Source organism: Hyperoodon ampullatus, assembly GCF_949752795.1.
Source record: "Hyperoodon ampullatus genome assembly, chromosome: 15".
Lineage (NCBI taxonomy): Eukaryota > Metazoa > Chordata > Mammalia > Artiodactyla > Ziphiidae > Hyperoodon > Hyperoodon ampullatus.
In genome coordinates this window covers 68,141,227-68,157,809 of record NC_136928.1, presented here as the reverse complement: position 1 = coordinate 68,157,809, position 16,583 = coordinate 68,141,227, and the positions used below count along the sequence as shown (strand labels likewise).

General features: G+C 49.1%; 1 protein-coding gene across 1 annotated transcript in view; it reads right to left on the bottom strand.

Annotated features, from left to right (window-relative positions):
- CIB4 (calcium and integrin binding family member 4) overlaps positions 1 to 7,312 on the bottom strand; it is a gene marked incomplete at its 3' end in the record, with an annotated part of 47,896 nt that extends 40,584 nt beyond the window's left edge. The window contains exons 1-2 of the mRNA XM_079720447.1: positions 7,168 to 7,312; positions 6,704 to 6,738 (exon numbers count right to left, since the gene is read on the bottom strand). Of these exons, the coding sequence (XP_079576573.1) occupies positions 6,704 to 6,738; positions 7,168 to 7,221 (89 nt within the window). The 5' untranslated portion in view covers positions 7,222 to 7,312. The remainder of the gene's footprint in view (positions 1 to 6,703; positions 6,739 to 7,167) is intronic.
- Between the last annotated feature and the right edge of the window lie 9,271 nt (positions 7,313 to 16,583).

Here is a 16,583-nt window from a genome sequence, read left to right as displayed (position 1 = left end):
CCCACCCTCAACTCAGCTCAGAGAAAAGAGGTCGCTCGGTGGGTGTGGCCGAGTCAGGATTAGAACCCCGCTGCCTGCAGCCAGCAAATCACACAGCCATCCGAGGCCAGCGAGCTGATTCCAGACCGTGGGACTGAACAACTGTCCCCATCGATTCAATACTCAGTGTCTGTCTGCAGGCCTCCTCACCACTCCAAGGGATTTTGTTTACAAGGCACAGGCAGGTAGAGGGGGAAATGGCTGTGTGAGCACTAAGAGGAAGCAGGCAGGAGAGAACTCTGCCCCTGGCCAGGAGAGGAAGCCCTCATCCTGTGGCCCTCCCAGTCCACATTCTGGAGAATGAACTCTGTCAGCCTTGTATGGGGCCCCAACTGTCGCCAGAGACTTTATACCGACAAGTTGGGGAGGAAGCCAAGAAGTGGGGTGTGAAATGGGGGAGGAGAGACAGCCTCCAGGAAAGTATGGGTAGGAGGAGGGACACTGAAGGACAGCAAGGAGGAGAGGAAAGCCATCACACCTGGAGGGTCCAGTGGCCTACAAGGGGAAGGGGCGCTGGCAGTGGTCTGCCCCAGTCCAAAGGAGCATTTGATCACTGTCATTGTTAGAATTGCTGCTGTGGGGTGATAAAAAGCAGACTGACTTTCAGTACATTTTATTAATTTTTAAGACTTCTCTGAGGCCGGGCACCTGTATGGCCGTTGCCCAGGGTGGGCTACTCCCGCCATCCCCCAGCCTGGTCCCCCACTGGGAGTGACTGCTGCACACTGCCAGCTCACATGGACGTTTTTCGTGGAACCTGCAGAACAATCTTGAAAGGTAGGGACCATTATCTCACTTTTACAAACGAGGAAACTGAGGCTCAAGGAGGTAAACTAACTGACCTTGCCTAAGGTCACACAGGGGTAAGTGTGAAGCCAGAGCTGCAGACGCCAAAGCTCCTTCCCCAGGAGCCCAGAGAGGGGGGTCTCAGAAGGACTGCAGGGGGGAAAGAAGGAACCTCCACTGCCGTTACCACCCGCCTTCTTGTTTCCCAAGCTCTGTGTGCTGAGTGCATTCAAGCATATTAGCTCATTGAATCTTCCCAGCAACCCTGCGTGAGAGGTATTGGGGTGATCATTTCCATAGATGCGTAAACCGGGGCTCAGAGAGTTGAAGGGGTCTCCCCAAGGTCATGCAGCTTGGAAGAGGTAGAGTGGGGTCTGAGCCCTAAGCCGGGCTCTTTGGGCTGTACTGCCCACCTCTAAAGGGTCCACCTCCCACCCCTGTGAAAGGCTCTCAGGCCCAACCCCCCACCCTGAAGAGCCTTCTGGGTTAGGGGGTGCTGTGAGAGGGCCCTGCCCAGACTTCATGCCTTCCCAGGCTGCCAAGTGGGTGGGCTGCCTGCAGATGAATCGTGGCTGCGTCTCGACTGCCACAAAATGTTCTGCTCCTCCAAATATGGATCAGCTAGCTCTAAATGGAGCTCTGAATTAATCCCTAATAGACTCAAAAGTCAAAGCCATTTGAAAAACTCACACATCCCGCCTGCCAGAAAACAAGCAGCCCAAGCTGCATCTCCCTGCCACACCTAGCCAGACAAGGGGAGGGGCTGTCTGCGGGCTCGGAGGCTGAGCCCAGGAGGAGACCAGCTCCACTGCTCTTGCTCTGTGGGACTTGGACCTGCCATGTCCACTCTGGGCCTCCGTTTGCCCTCTGTACAATGAGTCTCAGTCACCCGCCTCCATCCTCCAGTTCAGGCATTCTGGACCCCTCTCTGGCATCCTGTCCAAACCCTTGCCTCTGAGGCCCTCCAATTTAGCCTTTTTCTACTGGGTCCCACATTAGAATCATGAGAGGAGCTTGTGAAGGTATCCGTACTCAGCTCTAGAGATTCTCATTCAAGGCTAGCATGGGGCCCAGGCCCCTTTAGGTTCTACATGCTTCTGTATTTGTATTATACAGGCAGGACTGAGAACCCGGCTCCAGTGAAAGCCTCCAATTCCACACCTTCCACCCCAGCCTGGGCTCCCCGACCTGGGCTTCACTCCCATCCCATGGGGTCAATTGTTCTTTGCCCCATGGAATGGCCTGCAGGTATTTTATAAATGGCCCTATCTTTAGCTTGAAAAATGTGGCTTTTAGTCCTATGATCTACTTCCAAGCTGTGTGACTTTGGGCGAATCACTTCATTTCTCTGAGCCAGTTTCCTCATTTGCAAAAAGGAGGTGATAATACCATGAAAATAACAGCTACCACAGTCTCAGCACTGATCCCTGTGCCAGGCACTGCTCTAACTCCTGACACATTTTTGACCATCTAATTGTCCTAATAACAATCATGTGAGGTTGATACATATGATACTTTTTGTAAGTGTGGAAACTGAGGCTCACTGTGGGTAAGAAACTCACTCAAGATCACACAGCAAGTAAATGGTGAAGCTGAGCCTCGAACTCCAGCCTTTGGCTTCCAGGAAGCAAGCGTGTAACCACTCTGCCTGCTGACCTTCTGGTGCTCCAGGAGGACCAGGGGCTAACGGCCAGGACAGGGCCTGGAGACTGAAAATTCTGGGGACCTCAAGGTTGCTAAGAGGATAGAGGGGCCTTATGGCCAGGTCAGCCTGAGCAGGAGCTGGGGGCAAGGCTTCAGGCTCCCACATCAGATCCACCCCGAACCCTAGATCGTGTCAGGAGCCATCCCTGAGTGATACAACATAATCCAAATTGCTCAAACTGAGTTGGGCTGACCCAGGCCCAGCCACAGAGGTCTAAAGGAAGCCACACGTGCCCTTTTTGAGTCAGGTCCCAGACCCGGGGTCTAGAGCCACAGCTGAAGATGAGGGCCCTGGAGGGTCAGTGCACTGAGCCCAAAGAGACATCTGGAAGCAGGAGTTTATAGGACAGCAAATTTAACCAGAAGTCATAGAAGGCTGACCTGAAAGCTGAGGATGAAAGGGACCCTGCTCTTTTCAGAGACCAACGGGATGTGAAAGAAGATTCCCACAGGCTAGAAATTTAGGGTGGACAGACCCCTTCTTGGAGAGCTGAGCCAAGGCAGCCCTGGACGGGGAAGAAGCTGTCACATGTGGTCTGCCCCTCCCATTATGTGTCATCTGCAGATCCAGTGACCAGGCCTTTATGCCCTATGCAAGTCACAGGTGGGAAAGCATTTAGACAAGGGCAGAGGCCCTCTCCTGCAAAGATTACCTCTGTTTATCAGTCTCTTGGTTACTTTTTTTCAACTGGCTAACTCCATCCAAGTGTACTGTCAACCAAGCCACATTTCTTTGTCACATTTGTAGGAAAATCACAACACATTGTCAGAGGCGATGTCGGAAAATTGTTCAAAAGTGATCAGAGCTTAGTCTGGCTCAACTTGGCTGTGGCAGCCCATGATGGCTGCTTTCTCCCCTGAGCATCACGTACCATCTGCTCCCTGAGCCACGGCAAGTGCTGCTGGGCACCCGTATCAAAGCTGTCCCTTCACGTTACAGGCAGTGCATCCACGCTAACCCTAAGGTAGTCACTGCCCAGGTCCCCTCCAAGGAACTGACCTAAGATCAGCGCGTGCACGCGCGCGCGCGTGTGTGTGTGTGTCCCCTTCCTAAGATATTCTGTGTGTGTGCATATGCATGTATGTATAACACTTTATTTTACAAAAACTGTAGCATCCTATATATACCAGTCTAGTTTACCAAAGTAAGACAGATAAATAGGTTTAAAAAGCCAATAGCACTATAAGGCTCACAATTAATATCACTAATACCCAGTATCCTACACCACCTTTTTACCCCTGCTCTCCAGAGGCAGCATTTTAAAAAAAATTTGCTATTTCTTTTGGTTTTTCCTTAATATTTGCATAGTATTTCCAAAGACAGTGCTGATACTGCCGTTTATTGGTATTTTTTTTCATTATAGACTTTATTTTGTGCCCTTTTACTATTAAAAAAAAGAGAGAATTTATGTCTCTCTGTATACTACTTCTCCTTCCCCTAACCTCCCGATATAAGATGATTTGCCTGAATCAAAATTCAGTGTTTATGTTATTATTATATACATATTATTTTTACATTTATATATAATTACATATTATGTATGTATTATTCAAACATTGCTCACAGCTGAGTTCCCTAGTGCAACGTGATTACATTTTTCTTTCTTGCAAGACTCTTTGTTTTTCCCAGAGTTAATCATCACTTTGTCTTCCTTTTGCTTACGGTGTTTCTATCGTTATTTCATCCCCAGACTTTCTGCAGAACCGTAAAGTTCCTCTTAATATGGTTATATACATTACACCACCTATAGGTTCATTTTGTTTTCTTGGGGGCATCACTCTTGGAACCCCTAACTCTTTAATTCTAATCTGGACTCATTGCTTTTCAGGCCTGCTGCATGCACCATTATCATGGGCTTCTCTTCACTGTCATCTTTGTAATTCCATTGTTTGACATCCTCTGTTTCCTGGTTCCCTTGTCTTCCTTTTGTTTTTAGTTTACTTACTAGTTTTAATGGAGAACTTAGTTTACTTATTAATTTTTTTTTTTTTTTTTTTGCGGTACGCGGGCCTCTCACTGTTGTGGCCTCTCCCGTTGCGGAGCACAGGCTCCGGACGCGCAGGCTCAGCGGCCATGGCTCACGGGCCCAGCCGCTCCGCGGCATGTGGGATCTTCCCGGACTGGGGCACGAACCCGCGTCACCTGCATCGGCAGGCGGACCCTCAACCACTGCGCCACCAGGGAAGCCCTACTTACTAGTTTTAATGGAGAACTTAGTTTACTTATTAATTTTAATGGAGGCTCCAGAAGCTCCCTGAGACAAGGCACATGAGGCACATGTGAGGAGCCCTAGCGACCCAGAGAAGACCATGTGAGAGTCTTTGAACTTTCTGGATGGAGAGAGGAGCAGGCATGCTCATGCTCAAGTGGTGAGAAAATAAATTGGTATAGGACAATCCTGTCATCCCTGTCAACATTTTAAACATACCCACCCTTTGCCCAGCATTTCTATAGCTAGAAATCTCTCTTATGGATTTAATCTGACCTGTTGGATAAGCTCTTCATACATAAATGTTTGTTTACTATAGCATTCCTGGTAGAACTAAAACCCATAAACAACTTAAGTGTACCTTATGGGGCGGTAGTAAAATAAATGATATATCTTTTGTAGGAAAGAATGCTCCTTAGCCATTAAAAAGAATGAGGCAGATCTCTATGTGCTGTATGTAAAACTAGCCAACATAAAAACTTTAAAAAAGAGAAAGGTCGAGGACAGTATGATGCTTCACTATAAATGGGTAAGTGCTACAGTATGAATGGGATAAAATTTTTGAAGAACACTTATGTAGATCTATCTATGAAAATTTTTTCTGGAAGCCTCGATGTGAAAGTAACTGTGAACAGTGGCTATCTTCAGGGAGAAGGCCTGGGGAGGGGAGGGAGACATTTACTTTTTTTGCGGTATGTGGGCCTCTCACTGTTGTGGCCTTTTCCGTTGCGGAGCACAGGCTCCGGCCATGGCTCACGGGCCCAGCCTCTCTGCGGCATGTGGGATCTTCCCGGACTGGGGCACGAACCCATGTCCCCTGCATTGGCAGGCGGACTCTCAACCACTTCGCCACCAGGGAAGCCCCTGACATTTACTTTTTACTTAGAAGTTTCTAGGCTACTTGAATTTTCTAGCCATGCTCACATATTACTTTTAAATTTTCATTTCATTTTTATTCAAGTGTTCCTTTTTAGGAAATATCAATAAGGGATGTATGGGTAGTAGGATATTTGTTATTTGGAGTTTTGTCATATTTTTCTATATTTCAAAAAGTGGGCAAATATTCATTTTAAAGTGAAAGCGATGTAACCCCGTGACTGTCCCTGGTCTCTGTCACTCCCTGTGCCCCCGCCATCTCTCAGCCCCGATCTGTGCCTGGGGAGTCTCATGCTTGTGGCAGAATCATTGCCCCGCCTGGCACCCTGAGTGGGAAGTGTGGCTTCCAGGCTGGGCGTGATGCTGGGGAGGGTGAGTCCAAGCTGAGACAATGAGGGGAGAAGACCCTGTGGGTCTAAGGATGGTCTCCTCACTCCAACCTCACCCCACCCCACCCCAATGCCTTAGTGAGCTCCTTTATTCCTCTAACAAGTTTTTGTTGAGCTCTTGGCCCCGGGCCGAGCGCTCACACATCTCCATGCCGTCTACTCCCTCCGCAGTCCCATGAGGGATCCTCATGATGGCTGTCTTGGCCTGGAGCCTTCCCCACTGGCCAGCACCTGCATGAGAACAGGGGCTGTGGACTGCTCACCCACACTCCCAGTGCTGGGAGGCACTGAAGCAAAGCTTGGGAGGGAAGGGAGGGCTGTGAGAGATTCAACAGTGCATCAACTTTACCCAGCTAGTGGATTCTGCAGCCAAATGGGCTTCAGACCTGTTTCCTAAGTCCTTTCCTCCTTTTGCTCATCATCCCAGGGAGGCCCTGTCCACCTCTGTGATTCTATGAAGAAACCTTGCCTTGGATCCCATAGCAACCTAAGGCCTGACTTTTCACTCAACTGTAGTTAGGCCCTGGGAATCATGACCTTGGACCCTCGGGGTTGGGGTCCGTCTCTGCCTGGCCACTGCCAGCCTCGTCTCCAGGACTCTGCAGCTCTGAGCAAGGACCATACTCAGGGACCAGAGTGAGGCTGTACCAGGGCAAGACTTCAGCTCAAGGGGAGGGAAAGGGGACCCCCTCTACTCACCACAGGATTTCATCTCTGGTCAAGAAGGTCAAGGCCTGCAACAAACCACAGAGAGGTGACCTGCCCACTCTGTCCAGCCCTGCCCCGGCCCCCTGGGGAGTGGGGAGCTTCAGGGGTTGATGAGAAAAAGCTCGTGCTCTCATTGCACAGCCAGGGAATGGAGGCTCCCAGCCCTCGGTAGTGGATACCTGGGGGGCTGCAGAGGAGGTAACGGTACCCCACCGTCCTCCCCCATCTCTGATGGTCTTGGGAGGTAGCACGTTGGCACAGACCTGCAGAAAGGCTTAGAGACAAGGCTAAAACCCTGGGCTCTGGAGCAAGAGACAAATGGGGGAGGGCCTCGGAAGGCTGGTCCGGGTCAGATGGATGTAGGTTTAGCAAAGGCAAGGGCCACCACAAGAGTTTTCCCACCTGCTTCGGGAAGCTTCCACCTCTGCCCAGAATCTCCTGCCTGATCTACCCACCTGGTATTCTTCCAAGTCCTCCCAGTGCATCTGGTACCTCAAACATGGCCCCATGCCAACCCTACCCTTTTCTCTGCCAGCAGTGGAACCTCAGCCCCAAGGGCTCACCAGCTGTGCACCAAGTGATCGGTTGCCATGGTGACCTACATTCCGCCTTCTGCCCAGTCTACCTGAGCTCCTGAGTGGGCAAAGAAACCGATTCTTTTGGTTCCCGAGGCTAATAGACATCACTCCCCAAACAGCAAACAGAAAGGCAGCCCAATAGCAGGTTTGAGAGTCACACTGTTGGCATGTGCCACATGCTGACAAGGCATGTGATCTTGGGCAAGTTAACCAACCTCTCTGTGTCTTAGTTTCCTCATCTATAAAATGGGGATGATGATCACGGGATTGTTGTGAGGATTATTTGAGTCAATACAGGTAACAGCACCTTGTACGTAATAAATGCTTGACAAGTATTAGCTATTAGAACCACGCCGCAAGCACTATGCCAGGTGTGGGGACACAGAGATGAGGAAGCATAGACTCTGACATCAAGACGTGGCCCAAAGCGCACAGATAATGGTATTCTGCCCATCCGTCAGGTCCCTGAAGGAGCGGAGGGCACAGTCAAATCAGGATAATATGAAGAGGGTCAAATAAAGGGACTCTTCAAAGACAAGGTCAGGGAGTGTGGAAATCACCCAGGATAGCATGGCATCTGGGTTAGAAACCACAGAGCTGCTACCAGTCCTGGACCAATGCATATGGAATCAATACCCACACACCACCCCCTCCTCTTCCTCTGATCTCCTGTGGGGACTGAGAGCAGAGTGGAGAGTGAATCTGGAAAGACGGAGAAGTCCAGCACAGATGTCAATGTTGCCCGCCAGGAGGGTCCCCCCGAAGCCACGCCCTCCCCTAGTCTCAGTGCCAGTGTCGGCTTCCTGGTTCGTGTACCCATATCCTTCCACATGCTCTCCTAGGTAAACATCCCAGGGGCTTCCTGATCGAGCTAGTTTATATCTCTGGAAATGCAACTGCTCGTTTTTCTTCATCTGCCCTCCACAGAGATGGAGACTGGCAGAAGAAACCCAGGAGCGCTTAGTCCTTATTTACTGGACAGACACAGGTAGAGTATCCACAGTGTGTCAGGTGCTTGGCTTGACCCTGGGGAGAGATAGGTGAATGTGGTCTCAGCCCTCAAGGGATGGATACTTGTCGCACACACACACACACACACACACACCATGGGAGATGGAGTAGATGTCATCAGAGAGGTAATACGAGTTATGAGTATCTAGAAGAGGAGACCGCTGGACGGGAAGTCTTCATGTAGGAGGTGGCATTTAAGTGGTTGTTATAATGTCATGGTTAAGAATGTGGGCTGCCTGTATCACTTCTTGCTGCATCCCCTTGGACAACATAAAACTACTCTGGCCCTCAGTTCCCTCAGCTGTAAAATGAGAATAATAAATCCCTACTTTATAGGATTATTGCAAGGCTAAAATTAAATGATAGATATATAAACCTCTTATATAGCAAGGTACCTGGCACATGATGAGCTCTCTGTAAAGGGTAAACAATATTATTACTTTTTAAAGTTGGGTCTGGAAGAAAGCGTAGGATGTTAGCAGGCAGAGTCAGTAATTACATCCCATCTTCCGGCAAACAATCTGAGCTTCTATTCTCATTTATTGAGCAGCTTCTCTCATCAGGTGTGTCCATAGGAGCTGTCTCCTGTGCTCACAGAGCCCTGGGGAAGGCCGAAGTTGGCAAGGTTCAGTAATGCTGTGGGGTCACTCAGTTGGCCAGGGCCAAGGGAGGATCCGAAGCCTGGATTGTTGTTGCAAGCCTGGGGGTCCCCACAGTGCGGGGTGGGAGCCAGGGGAGCTGCAGGGCCGCACCCCAGAAGGCTGTTTCCTTCTTAAGCCTCGCTCAGCCCTCCTGTCTCATGAGGTGCAAGTGGCAGCGCTGCTGGCATGTGCCTTTAACACCTCGTTGACACTTGCTAAAAGGAGAACAAAAACAAACTAGTGGGAATTCCCTGGCGGTCCAGTGGTTAGGACCCCTGGCTTCCACTGCAGGGGGGCACGGGTTCGATCCCTGGTGGTCAGGGAACTGAGATCCCGTAAGCCGCGTGGCTTACTTAATCAACGCTTTATTTTTTAATTAATTAATTTTTGGCTGCATTGGGTCTTCGTTGCTGCACGCAGGCTTTCTCTAGTTGCGGTGAGTGGGGCTACTCTGTTGCAGTGCACGGGCTTCTCATTGCGGTGGCTTCTCTTGTTGCAGAGCACGGGCTCTAGGCGCGCGGCCTTCAGTAGTTGTGGCTCGTGGGCTCTAGAGCTCAAGCTCAGTAGTTGTGGTGCACGGGCTTAGCTGCTCCGCGGCATGTGGAATCTTCCTGGACCAGGGCTCGAACCCGTGTCCCCTGCATTGGCAGGCGGATTCTTAACCACTGTGCCACCAGGGAAGCCCCTCAACTCTTTATTGAGCCCGGCAGTGAAGACAGAGTGATTAAGCCAAACAAGGCCCTGCCCTCATGGAGCCAGATGCCCATAGGAAAACCACCATCCCTTCAATTGTGGTAAGGGCTATGAAAGAAAGAAAGCAAGGATGGAGAGTGGGTGGGGCTGGGGAGGTTTCCTGAGGAGCGGCCATCTGAGTAGAGACCTGAGCCACAAGGAGAGTGCGCCAGGCTAAGTCTGGAGAGTTTTCCAGACCCAGAAAGCAGCAGCATCCAGCTAGAATTAAACAACACTGTTTGGTTTTCTTTATCTTTGTTTATATTGTCCTTTCTTTTCTGAAACTGATGCAAGTTTGCCATTTCTACCTGTGATATGTTTCTTTTATAAATATATCTGATGAAAAGAAATAGGAGCCCACCTAGAGAAAAATATTAAGTAAATAATTAGACAGGTGGTAAAGGAATATGCCAGAAATCACAGAGGTGTTTCTCTCTCATCTCACACACAGGTAACCAAGGTTTGCAAACTCTGCTACCCTCCTCTCTCCTTTAGCTTTTATCCCCTCACAACTCCCACTCCCCAGTCCCTGCCCACTCCACCCCTACGCACAGGCTCTCATCCTAGAGAGGGTTTTCATCGTTCCTACAAATAACAATAGCAACAATAAGAATATCACCTTACATTTGCATCGCTTTGTAATTCCAAAATGCTTTTCTATGTGCCATCTCATCTGCTCAAGAAATAAAAGCCTATGCTCCTTTAAAAAAAAAAGAAAAAGAAAGAAAAATTCCCCATACAATTCTGCCTTCAATGCACTAACCAACAAGCATTCTTACCCTCCTCCAGCCTGTCAAATCTCTCAAACTCCTCTTTGGCAGGGGTTCTGAAAGGGGTGTAATTGAACAGAGAGCAGGCCAAGGCATGCCTCGACAGTTCTGCACACTTCCCCTCCAGGGTCCGTCCCTGCAGGAATCCTCTGCGTGGGACAAAATGCATTCTTTGCAAGGTTTCTGTCACCTGCCAATGAACTCCACCAACTGTTAAAATTGTAACCCCTGCTCTGACCTTGATTTAGATGTCTCTTCAAATTCAAAAAGGGCTGAGAAGGAACTTGTATCCAGAATACACAAAGAATGCTAAGAATTCAGCAATAAAGAAAAATAGTCCAACTAAAAAAATGGGCAAAGGATTTGAATAGACACTTCTCCAAAGAAGATATATATGAACGAGCACATGAAAAGAGGCTCACCATCATTAGCCATGACGGAGATGCAAATCAAAACCACACTGAGATATCACTGCGCACCCACTAGGATGGTGAGGACGTAGAGAAATTGGAGCCCTCCTACACTGCTAGTGGGAATGTTAAATGGTGCAGACACTTTAGAAGAGAGTTTGGCAGTTCCTCAAAATATTAAGCAAAATTACCATATGTTAAAAACAAGACAACAGGCCCAAAGTGGAGTCACTCATGCTAAGCCCCACATCACCAAACTGAAACTTAATTACAGTTTCAGCTCTCCCAGAAATGGAATCTTAAACCTGTCACTAGTGAAGTCTGATAGACCCCTGTCATCCGTTAAAGGAAGTGACCTTGCGACTCCAATCTACTTTTTGCCACTATATCTTCCTTGTTCCCCCTTCCTTCTGCCTATAAAAATCTTTCCTTTCATACAGCTCATCCGAGCTCCTTTCTGTCTGCTAGATTGGATGCCACCAGATTCATGAATCCTTGAATAAAGCCAATAAGAACTTTAAAATTTACTCAGATGAATTTTGGTTTTTTTTAAACACATATGACCCAACAATTCCACTCCTGGGTATATATCCAAAAGAAATGAAAACATTTGTCCACATCAAAAACTTGTACATGAATGTTCATAGCAGCATTATTCATAACAGCCAAAAAGTGGAGACAGCCCAAGTGTCCATCAACCGATGAACATATAGATAAAATGTGACATATCCATACAATGGATCATTATTCGACAATAAAAATAACTGAAGTATTGATACATGGTACAATGTGGATGAAGCTTGAAAATGTTATACTAAATGAAGGAAGCTATTTGCAAAAGGCCACAGATTGTATGATTTTGTTTATATGAAATGTCCAGAATAGACAAATCCATAGAGACAGAAAGTTAGATTAGTGGTTGCCAGGAGCTAGGGGGAGGGTAGTATGGGTGGGAGGGGTTACTGCTAATGAATATGGGATTTCTTTTTGGGGTGATGAAAATATTCTAAAATTAGATGGTGGTGATAGTTGTACAACTGTGTAAATATACTGAAAAATACCGAGTTGTACACTTTGAGTGAATTGTATAGTATGTCAATTATATCTTAATAATGTTTTTACTAGAAACAATTTCAAGGAGTGTTTATGTCCTCACTTAGTGCCTGGCACATAGTAGGCCCACCATAAATATTATTAAGGGAAAAAAATGTTATTAAGGAATGTGTAAATGAGATATTGGGTTTTGAAATAGTTTCTGATCTATTTCCTCAGCCTGTGGGTCTTGTAGCCCAGGGGGGCTCCACTCACTATAGTTATTCAGTGCTGGAGGCAAGGGGAGATCTTGCTCAAGCAAGTCACTGCCCAGCTCTGAATATCAGCTAGGCTTTTTTTTTGAATTCCCTGCAACTGAGCAGACTGGAAAGCCATCCTCTGTCTGGAGAAAGGATTTTCTAAATTCCTTTGGTGTGGCAAGAGGCAGGTCTGAGGGTTGCAGATCCTGGTCTCTGTAGGAGCATCCTGGCAGGCAGGAAGAAAAATGGTGGAAGTCCTGCCCTTCTCGTCTTGAGGGCAGAGGGGATAAGGAAGGTAGTGTGGACCCCTGGGTGCTAAAAATCTTGGCACTCGAATCACCCTACTGCGAGGTCACTGGGGGTGGGGTGGTGGAGGGGTCAGGGGGGCTGCACACCTCTAGAGGTCTGCCTGATGGTCTCAGCCATTTCCAGCCCAGTGCAGAGCGAAAGTGCCCCAGTGGCAGGGGAGGCGTGACCACGGTGGGGCTCCTGGCCTCCCTGGCCATGCAGGGGACCCTGGGGCACAGGGAGAACAACAGAGGGGCTGAGAGCTCAAGCAAAGACCTGGCCAGGATGCAGAGCCCAGTAAGGCCCTTTTCCAGAGGCAAATGGGACACCATGGACCCCTCACAGTGCAGGTCAGCACATTACCCTGGAGGCCAGGTGTGACTGTCATGCCTCATCGGACCCAGGCAAAAATGCACAGAACAAGCACGGATCCAAGGAGGCCTCCCCATGGCCGGGTGAGCCTGCTTCGTGCACCCAGATACCGACTTAGGGGAAAGAAGGGGTGACAAAAACCTGAAACACTGAATATTTACACAGAGAGACTGGTTCATCCAAAGAGATTGTTTAAACCAGTTCTTTAGTTTCCCATTTATATTGCCTGGGGGAGAGTAGGATTGTTATAGCAATGGGGGTGGGGAGCAGGGAGTCTGAAACAGAGTAACTCTTCAAATAGATAGGATATTTATACAGGAAATAGTCATTCAACTTGGAAGACACTGAAATATAATTAACGGTAAGTCTAGGGAGTGGAAGCTTGAGAGGAAAATCTGGGCAGTTTTAGATAATAAACTCTCTTTTCCTTGCACACACCAAGGAAAGGCTCCATGGCCAGGCCAGGAGGAGAACACTGAATTAAGAGCAGCTGGAGGGGGCCTGGGAAGCCAGGGGGAGCTCAGGCCTGGAAGGGCTGGTCCACGGGCCCTGGTGACCTTCACCAGCCAGACGAGCTAGGCTTGAGCCTGTACACTGACAGTGGGGAAAGGAGGGGAAGGGTAGGGAATTCCAGCCGGTCACACCCCACGCTGCCCAGGGCCTTCAAGTGAGACAGCCTCTCACCCCGCCACACGTCACCTTCCTGGTCATGCTCATCTCAAGGGCAGCTCTCCTGCCTCTGTGTCTGGCTTCTGGGATGAGGGTGGGGCGTGGGCCTATGCTTGGAGAAGACAGAGCCTCCTTACAGATGAGTAGGGCTCCCCAGGTGAGGTAGGAAGCAGGTAGGTACACCTGGGCACAGTGCAAGTCTGACACTAACTATCTGTTGTTAGTGCAGCCTTCACCGGTGAAAGACACAGTCCTCCACAGGACTCCCCTCACTCCAGACACCAGCTGCGAGTTCTGGGGTTCCCAGGCCACCTGCACTTCTGCTAAGTGGTCACTATTCCCTCAGGTCTGATAATTTGCTAGAACAATTCACAGAACTTAGGAAAGTGCCATACTGATGACTACAGTTTTATTATAAAGGGTACAAATCGGGACCAGCCAAATAAAGAGACACATAGTGTGAAGTCTCAGAGGGTCTCAAATGTGAAGCTTCTGTGTCCTCAGGATGCATCACCCTCCTGGACCACTGATATGTAACATGAACCAGGAAGTGCTCACCCAAGCCTGAGGTCAGAGTTTTTATTGGGGTTTCATCATGCAGGCATGGTTGACTGAATCATCAGTCACGTGATTGAGCTTAATCTCCAGCCCTCCACTCCTCCACAGCGGTCGGGCTGACATCAGCTGGCTCAAAATCCAACCCTCTAATTGCATGTTTGGTCTTTCTGGCACAGCCAGCCCCCATGCTGAGTCATCTCATTAGCATGAGCTCAGACATGGTCTGAATAGCCCACCAGGAAGACTGAAGACACACATTCCTATCACTTGGGAAATCCTGAGGGTATAATGGTTACCTCCCATGAGCCAGGGACAGAAGCTATCTGAATTCTTTATTATACAACACTAGGAAATCTGGAGTGGGGTTGGGGTACAGTCAGAGAAATGCAGAACTAGATCCAATCTTTTGAAAAGAAAGAGACCACTTCCTCCCCAAAGGAAGAGTGAAATTTATTTGGGAGTTAAACAGATTTACCCAGAGGAAGAATTGTGGACAGAGAATATCTTGAAATTTAAATCTTCGTGTTCTTTTCTACCTCCTCATAAGAGACTTTTTTTTTTTTTTTTTTTTTTTTGGTCTCCCATTCACATTGCCTGGGGAAAAAAGTAAAATTGTTATAGTATAGGAAAAGAGCTAAAACCAGCCAATGTTCCTTTTTTTATGAACAAATCAGACTTCTGAAAATCCAGAAGGAAGGCTGAGGGAAGCAAGAGTCCAGAGTTTATAAAAGAAGGACAGAGAAGTATCATGTCACCAGAGAGGCAGGGCAAGGGTCTCCCCACTGGGGCCACTGCCACTGCCAGCCCTGGGGAGCTCAGAGCCTGCAGACAAACCATTTGTTAACTGTTGAGGGAGCTCCACTCATGGCCCAAAGAGAAGAGGCACACGAGCGACCCACTTCCTCACTGTGGGGCAGGAGCTCCATCACGGGTCCAGCCAGCTGTCACTCAAGGAGGGTCCAGCAGCACATTTTTTCCCCAAGGCTCTGCTGAACCCCATCGGAACTGCCCAGGTGGACAGACGCCCTCACCTGCATTTTCAATGTCCCAGGACACCACAAAGCTCCACAGAAAAGAGGGTGGGGGGCCTGGACACTCAGAGGGTGGAGGACTGGTGGGGGGATGGGAGCCCCAGCTCCCGTTCTTGTGTGGGGCTGGACAGTGGTGCACCTGCCCCTTTGCGACTTGTATCAGATGCCCTGGTGACCCAGGTCCCACTCCGACTGCTGGGGCTGCTGCGGGGACAAGTCTAAGAGAGCTTGGTCCATCCCAGAGTGTTGCTTGAAGGATTCTCCTTGCGTTTTCTGTCCCAGGACTGCGCTATCAAGAAGCTTCCTCAGCCTGCGGGTAAGCACAGCCCAGAAGTTCAGGGTGACACTCCCTGGGGTGACTGTCCACCAGTCAGGCTGGGAACTGGTAGAGAAAGGCTCCCACGCCTGTGCTTCTGAGCGACAGCTCTGGGAGGTGCTCTGTGACTTTTCAGCAGGGACTGATGAGGTTATAGCCCTTGAGACAGAGTGATCTGGACACACACACCCCAGCTGGGCTTTTCCTCTTTCTCCACCTCTCTCCCTAGCCCCTCACTCCTGCTCTCTGGGATGGGTTCTCAAGTAACCCACCTGCACAAAAGTCCTGGTTTCATTCCTCCTTTCAGGGACACATCAGTGGGGCACCCATGGCATTGTTGGGAGCCTCTGGGGGGCGCTGCCCTGCTACGTGAGAGAAAAAGGACACTCCAAAGACTCTGCATTCTGATTGGAGCAGTCCTGAATTTTTAGTTCTAAATTCCAATAGACTAACCTCAAAGATCCCCTAGTTGGACCCCTGCATTTTACAGTGGATGCGGGGCTCGGAGGAAAGTCTCCTGAGATCCCGTGGGGAGCAGGACAGAGCAGGGTCTGGAATCCAGCTCATTCCCTGGTCTCTTCCCTCCCAACAGACCTCTAAAAGCTGCTTGCTGGAGGTCACTGAGCCGGTTGAATGAGATCCTATCTGTGGAAATGTCTCGTAAACTGCGAAGCATTATAAAAATGCTATTTGTCATGACTTGTGCCAGACCTAGGACTGGAACCCAGATCTGCTGGCTCCCCGGCCAGTGCGTTAAGCCCAGCAATAAGAAGTTGCATTAGACAGCAATTTAGAATTCCTTATTTTTAGAGTCACGCTCTCAGAGACACTTGCTAACTAGAAATCCCATCTCAGCCTCCCTCTCTCTGTTGGGCACTCCCTGCACTGTGTTCTGCTGGGTGGCTGGCTGGGTGGGGAGTGCCAGCTGACTTCCATCTTTTATTCTGATTCAAAAAACTATTTACAAATCCTCTAAGATGTCTCAGGGACTTTTGCTGGTGCTGAGGACATGGTGGTGACCAGACAAACATAGCCCTGGCCTTAGGAGATTGGCATCTAATAGGGGAGAAACATAGGCAGTAATCACTTGGTTAACTATACAATTGTTTCTGTGCTGGTGCTGTGAACAGAGTGCAGGACACAAGGACAACACCACCAATTCTAGGGGTCAGAGAGACTCCTTGGAGGAGGGGACATTTAGCA